At 37.1% G+C, this 7712-nt stretch overlaps 1 protein-coding gene across 2 annotated transcripts; it reads right to left on the reverse strand.

The window, feature by feature from the left end:
• Window positions 1–110: 110 nt before the first annotated feature.
• On the reverse strand, window positions 111–4206 carry LOC132129576 (cytochrome P450 2B4-like). Of its 2 annotated transcripts, none has more exons than XM_059541210.1 (9): window positions 3943–4206; window positions 3619–3778; window positions 3214–3366; window positions 2675–2835; window positions 2133–2306; window positions 1796–1934; window positions 1065–1252; window positions 848–989; window positions 111–762 (listed from the first exon to the last, which is right to left on the reverse strand). In XM_059541210.1, exons 1-9 carry the CDS (start codon window positions 4135–4137, stop codon window positions 578–580), a joined length of 1497 nt encoding a protein of 498 aa, XP_059397193.1. In that variant the 5' UTR covers window positions 4138–4206; the 3' UTR covers window positions 111–577. The 2 variants fall into 2 exon arrangements, with proteins under 2 accessions (XP_059397193.1, XP_059397192.1); XM_059541209.1 differs by having other exon boundaries at window positions 113–762; window positions 1796–1937; window positions 3943–4201.
• Between the last annotated feature and the right edge of the window lie 3506 nt (window positions 4207–7712).

Raw genomic sequence — 7712 nt, forward strand, 5'->3', positions numbered from 1 at the left:
GACAATAGCATTATAGTATATAGTATAACTAGACCTTTATCCTTTACCTTTACATTTGTAATAAGGCTTTTTTAAAACCCTGTCCTTTTAAATAATGTATCCTCCCAAAAAGTTTACTGAAGCTTTAATTTTTAAAGCATTTGTGTGTTTTGTCCACTCAAATGAACTGATTGTTGCAGGCATATACATAAAGTGCATAAAATGATGTACAAGATCCATTAATTAGCCAGTTGTACAATTTCAAATATGCACATGAACAGGGTGTGTTGCGGATCCACATATAAAATCAACCATAACGGCAAGATATACATCTAGATTAGACCTATACAAGCCTGTCTGTAATAATACCAGCAGTCAAATGAGAGATGACATCACAAAAAACAGTAATAAAAAAAATAAATAAATCAGTGTCACAGTGGTTTTACACCACTAAAGTAATTTATTGTGAAATCAGATTCAGTATTTTGCATATGTATAGCATATGTATCACTTATTAAACTACAGTATAATTTCTTCAGAGCTAAAACTATTAACATTGGGTTGTGATATAATAGCTATGGAAACTTGGAAAGTACTCTTAGGATCCTCTGCTGTGGCAGATGATGTCAAATGGCTCAGGAGAGCGGACTATACCGACAACCCCATTCATGTCTGGCCACTTCACACCAGGTGGCCAGGAGAAACGAATCCGCTGTAAGAGAGAAGTGATGAAGAGGAAGAGCTCCGTCTTAGCTAGGGTCTCACCGAGACAGACCCTCGGACCTGATAAATGAAGATAAAACACAATCGGCATCAACTAGTTTTGGCCATTCTTGGTCTACTGAAGTCATAGTCACAGGTGACTCACCCAAGGAGAAAACGAGGAAAGACTCTGGTTTGAAGAAATGTCCATTGTCATCTAAGAAATTCTCTGGGTTAAAAGTGTCTGGGTACTTCCAGTGCTCCTTATCAGTTAAAATCGCTGTTAAGTTAGTTAATATCTGGGTGCCCTAGAAAGATAATGTTTGTTAGTGGAACAATCAAGAAACACATCACAGCCATGTACGATAATCCTCGTACTTTACCTTGGGAATGTCATATCCTCTTAGTTTTGTAGGCTGAGTTGTTTCATGAATCACACCAGAGGGTACAATGTTGGCACAGCGCTGAATCTCGTGAACAGTGGCATATGTGTACGGTAGTTTGTCTCGGTCATCCATACTGGGTAAGCGGTCGTAACCCAGAACCTGAACAATCTCCTCATGACATCGCTCTGTAATGATACAAAAACTTATGAGTACATTTTTCAATGTTGACCTGCTAGTACAAGTAAACTGACACAATGTGGTTCGTTCAAAACCTTGTTCTTTATGCTCAATCAGTGGTGCGTTTGGGACAACACTCCCTGTTTGATACAATCTGTATCAACTTAGTTGCATTTACAGATTTTACTATTTATTCTAACCCAGTAATTCCACAAAAACATGCATGCTACAGCTTTGAAACAGTAGTTGTGGGAATGAAAAGAGAATATTATAGTACAGATTACAGAACTCTTCAAAGCAACAACAGAACAACTGGCAACTCTTATTACACGCATTTGTGCATATTCAAGACATGTTGCAGCAAGTAAGACAAATTGTTTAAAAAAGAATCGAACATTTACACGCTTAGCAGAAGTTTCTATCCAAAGCAACTTGCAGAACATGACATATTTATCAGTTTATGCATTCTTGAGGAATCGATCCCATCATCTTGCCATTGTTGGCACCACGCTCTACTGTTTGAGCTAAAGAATGCTGACAAGCTTAAGTACCTTGTACATCTGGGTTTTTAGTCAAGAAGAGGATGCCCCATCTGATGGTGGTTGATGTGGTGTCGGTTCCAGCCAGGAACAAATCAGCTACTGACATTACCATATTATCCTCATGAAATGTGGAGTCCTCGTTGGACTTCTGCTGCTCCAAGTTAAATAGAAAGCATTTCAGTTTAACCAAGCATATCTAATTCCCTAGCAGCAAAATACGGTTGTTCCTGAAAAATAAAATTTCCCATCAACCAGTCAATGATAGAACTGGGATTAGGATTACCACCAACTACCATCAAAGAAAGGATTATACAGGGTTTGAAGTGTTTGGTCAAGATTATCTTACTTTCTCAATCTCTAGCAGGTAGGCATCAATAAAGTCCCGTGGACTGTCTGGATCCAGAGTTTCTCTGTGATTTTTGACTGCTTCCCTGATGAAAGCCTTCAACTCTTCAGCATTCTGATAGATTTTCTGTTGTGGCCCTGGGAAATATTTGATGATGGGAAGCAAGTTAAACACCTGGAAAAGAGAAAAGCTACATATAACTATACTGCATCAACTGCAGGAGTCTCAGTCCTGATCCTGGAGGACCACCTTCCTGCACAGTTTAGTTCCAATCTGTTCCAAAACCGTTTCTAATAATCATGAAGACGTCAAGTAAGTTTAAGAAGAGTTAAAGTAAAACAGGGTGATACTCCAGTGACAGCACTGGACATCTCTGGTCAAGTAGTTGCATATAGCTTTATTGATAAAGTCTAGAAAAGTTTAACATTATGCAAAAGAGTAACAGTGCAATTCGTCGACAACCTACAGGACTGCAGACAATGAACATGCAGCTGGTTACTAAAAAAAGTGATGTGCTAAAAACATTTAATACATGTTCATACCTGTCCAACAACTGACCCTGTCTGAAAGATGTTTTCCTTCAGGATTTCCAGAAGGTATGCAAAACGCTTGTTATCATAGTCGAAACGATCCCCAAACACGATGGAACAGATAATGTTGGAAACGGCATTCTGTGTTGCATGTTGAGTGTTGAGAGGCTTGCCTTCAACAAAGAAAGCCATGCGTTTGTCTTTGACTGTTTTAATAATTTAAATAAAATCTTGCAAAGCAAATGAATTCAAGTTGACATTATAGCTAACTTTTTTAAAAAGATACATCTGGTTTAATGGCATTTGAAGCTAGCCTGAATACTAAGGCTTGTTACCAGCACAGCAACACAGGAACACATGCAAATATCTACAATGGGACCATGAACTTGAAATTCATGTCTGCATACTTGCATAAATAAGATTTTTTTTAAATGCAGAGAACATATTCCAAGTATGGGTCACCGTACTTGGGCACACGTCACTTCACGTTCACTACAACAAGCCTAAACATTGAAAAACACATTTAAACAGTAACTAAAATCATCAATAACCTTCCGATTTGAGCATTTCAAGAACCAGGTATCCGCTTTCCTCTGTCACACGTTCCTCTACAGACTTCTTTCCCAGACCAAAGTTCCTGAGCGTGTGAAGAGCAAACCGTCTCTGTTGCCTCCAGGAGTGACCAAATGTGACCAATATTATACCTGAGAGAGAGAGAACAGAGTGACGAGAAATAGATAACCAAATCCAGACCACAGCCACATTTACAGTGTCTTGAGAAGTTTCAAGACCAAGCCCTCAAGCTCAAGACTCAAACTTCACTGGCTGGTTGATAAACTGATCAAGACCAGCTTCAACCATATACAAAAACACTTTTTCTATTTGATCAAAACGTGGATGTACAATACCAATATTCTACAACAAAAAATTAAGTTTTGGTACAGTGTTTTACTGACCTAATCCATCAGTGATCCAGGATATGAGTGGTATATATGGCCTTCCTGAAAAAGATGAAGCATTTTGGACCAGGGCTTCTTTCACAAGCTGGACTGTATTGAGGATTATCGCTGGCTTTCTCCCAAGATACACAGTGGCCATCTCTCCATACTGAGATAACTAATCAGAGAAGATATCACCGCACGTCAACACTACTACATTGACTTAGACATAGTCTCACCTGTGAATGAAGTCAATGTGGCATTTACATTTTACAGAGTAAAGAGATCTTAAAAACACCATTCCACAAAAACAAAGCCTCTATTCTCAAAGCAAACACTCACCGATCTTATGAACTCCATTGGGTTCTTCAAAAAATATGGTATGGTTCCCACAAAAGGCAGAGGTCTGGGACCAGGTGGAGTTTGAGATCTGTAGGAATTAATCCTGAAGATCTCAAACAGAACTACAAAAATTAAGCCCAGAGATAGAGCAATGCCAACAGAGGCCAAGTCTAACGTCATTAGAGTCGTCCACATGGTGACAGATTCATTCCAAGACAGATATGAACAGCAGATGACCGTGTGCTTTATAAAGACAGAGCAAAAGTGGGAGGAGACAGTGGGAGTTGGAGTTTGAGGTGCCAGTTCATGTTTTTATGTAGTTCTACTAGTTATTACTGCTAAGCCAGCAAGGTTCTAAACATTAAAGACATGACGAACAAAACAATATATATGCGCACAACACTCATGTTATCTTTAAAATCACTGAGTATAAATGACATTCACTCTCTGCAAAGAGTAATAAACATGGTACAGAAAACAAGTTGTACAAGTTGATTATATAACTGACTAGATCAAAGCTTTCTACTACCATGACAATGATTGTGTACACTAAGTCTCAGCACAGCCAATAGGTATTCTACACCCTATAATCTTGTCTTTATTAATGGGATTATGCAAGATGCCTGGAAAGGTGTGTAAAGGTGACTGTGAAATAATAGCAAAGGGCCCTGGCGAATCTCATCCCAATATTCCATTTGCTATTTGCTTAGTCTTAAGATAATATTTATATGATTGTAATTTTATATATACACTAATATTTACACATTTGAACACCATTGTACTTAAAAAGTTCAGAAGAAATGGTCACAAGAATGTGTAACCTTTACCTTTTTTAAAAATTTATACTTTTATTGCATGTACAAAATGTATAATGCATGTATAAAATATACTGGAGGTGTGATATCGTCAAAATTTAATGAAAACTTTCAATATAGCACAATAAAACATTAACTCAAGCATGCTGTGATGTCTCAGTGAGTGGTTAGAGTGCAGGTGATTGGCTGACATGGTTTTGCACCTGGACTAAATCAACATGCTTTAAAAGGGACTCGTAGAACAATAGTTGGGTGAACAATAGCTTGTTGTTTGCATCTATGTCTGCTCATGGAGGTTACAGAAGGGTTTGCTGCGGCTCCACCTTAATTCAAGTCATGTCTGTGTGATATAAATCCAGTTTACACCTGTACAGGCCTGATTGTTGTAATAATAACAGTCACATGAGAATTTACATAACGAGAGAAAAGCTTTACAGTGGTATTACAGCACTTAAGTCATTTATTGTGATTCTATAGTTCTATACTTTACGACATAAAGGTACATCCTTTTTCAAAACCATAACGATTAAAGTAGAATATAATTTTTCAGGGTTAAAATTATTAATAAAAACACAGATGTGAACTTTGGAAACTCCAGTAAATTTTGCAATGTCTAGTCATCTAAGAAATTCTCTGGGTTAAAAGTGTTTGGGTACGTCCAGTGCCACTTATCAGTTAAAACTGTTTTAAGTAATTATATTGTACTAATAATAGTTAGTAAATGTACAAAAAAAGTTTTGTGTTTACATATATGTGAAATATTCATGACTCAAAAATGCATCAGTCCAAAAGAAGTTAAATAAAAAGCATTCATCCATTAAAACGTATCACATGGCTCTTGGGGGTGAACTATGGCCTCTTGTAGCGAATTGATACATTTTTGTATGAAAAATACCCATATTCAAAACTTAATAATCACTTTAATGTACCTTGCACCAACAGTTTTACACAGAAGCAGCTCGGGGAGGATGACGTGAGGTCGGCATTGTGCATGCACAGGTGAGTCTCTTGAAAACCAATGTTTGTTAACAGGAGCAAAGAAAGCAAAGTTTCCTTTAGCAAAAGACAACCAGTCTCATCTTGGCTTATATCAAAATACTCCGACATTCTTCTTTGTCCTTGTTCTTCATCCTTGTTTTGAACTTCTAAATATTGACCGTTGTTTTGATCTCTCTCCTGCGCTTACGCGTTTGTCACTTCTGAGTGGCGCAAACACAAAGCCGACCTCAAACGTCATCTGCTTCAAACAAAATCAAATAATTTTTTTTATATAACTATGGCAGGCTTCACACATTATTAACTCCACTGGCTTCGCTCCGTTCCGGTGTATATACCTATACACCTATGGAATTACATTTGCTTTAATAAAACTTTACAAAACTGAACTTAACCTTTTCAGAAACTATCAAAAATATGCTATTACAAAAGAAGAAAAACACAAGGAAAATGAAAAAAAATGAACTCAACACAAATTTAACAGGCTCTTCAAATATGCTTCATTCTTTGTTAATGTTTTTCAAAGATTCGTTTTTTGCTAACCGTGGATTCTGAATGTATTGCCACAGATTTTGCTCACGGTACGTAACGTTTTTCGTTTGGTGTTTTGACGCAAACCTCTCGTGGGGGCGGTCTTAACAGTGATCTACTCTGATTGGATAGTGATTTTTTTTGATGGACAGGTGCTCTCTGATCGGGAAGTATAGACGTCACTCAGTGGTGCACATATTGGAAACCTCTCGCGGTGATTAAATCTGGTCTCTACCGCAAAAATTATTTTTCACAGACAAAATGAAAGAAATTTCTTTTAAGCTCATACACAGGTTCTACCCTGTAAAGAAGTTTATACACAGATTTAAATCTGACATTGATCTTACAAGCTCTTTTTGTTAGAGTTCTGAAGAAACTATGGTATGCTTGTTGGTCATGTCACTACACTCAGAAACTTTGGGATGATATTGGTGTGTTTGTCAAGTGTAAGGTTTTGCCAGGCTTCCCAGTACATATGAAAAACATTATATTTGGGTATTATGACTCCGACCCCACAAACGAAAATATCAGTTTTGTTATTAATTTATAAATTTTCCTAAACAAATTTCACATTTACAAAAGCTAATTCTCCAACTGTAAACCTGTCTTCTGTTTTCCTAAAAGAAATGGAAAACTATTTTAATGTAATCTCAGTATCTACTAATAAGAATGCTATAAGGACTGTTAGAATTTGCTCTGCCTTTGATCTCCTTGTGTAATTTTGTCCCTCTTTTCTTTAGTTCTATTTTATTCTTTGTTTTTTTGTGGTTGATATTATGTGATGTCTGTTTATACTTTTGTATGTTTTTGTTCTCTGCATTAATAAAAAAGAAAAAAAAAGCTCTTGCGGTGATATGTATGCCTTGTATTACTAAATATGTAAATAATATCTGACCTTCGATCGTCTCAGTCTGTAAAGATGAGCTCTCAGGAGACGGCATCGTCTTCCTCCTCCGCTTGTCCTTCAAAGCAGCTTGAAGTAAGCTTATGTTACTGAAGTAACCAATAACATCGATACAAGTTTTTCATGTTACAGTGTGCAACAGTTTGTTGCAGGTTATTGTCATTCAGTAACACAAGTTTACTTTAAGCTGCCTTGAATGACAAGAGCTCATCTTTACAGACTGAGATGATCGAAGGTCAAATATTATTTACATATTTAGTAATACAAATCACCGCGAGAGGTTTCCAATATGCGCGCCACTGAGCAGCGTCTGTAATTCCCGATCAGAGAGCACCTGTCCATTAAAAGCTCACTATCCAATCAGAGTAGATCACTGTTAAGCCAGCCCCCACGAGAGGTTTGTGTCAAAACACCAAACGAAAAACTGCGAACCATATGCTAAATCTGTGGCAATGCATTCAGAATCCACGATTAGTGAAAACGAATCTTTGAAAAACATTAACAAAGAATGAAGCATATTTGAA

This window comes from Carassius carassius, chromosome 46 (assembly GCF_963082965.1).
Source record: "Carassius carassius chromosome 46, fCarCar2.1, whole genome shotgun sequence".
In the NCBI taxonomy this organism is placed as follows: domain Eukaryota; kingdom Metazoa; phylum Chordata; class Actinopteri; order Cypriniformes; family Cyprinidae; genus Carassius; species Carassius carassius.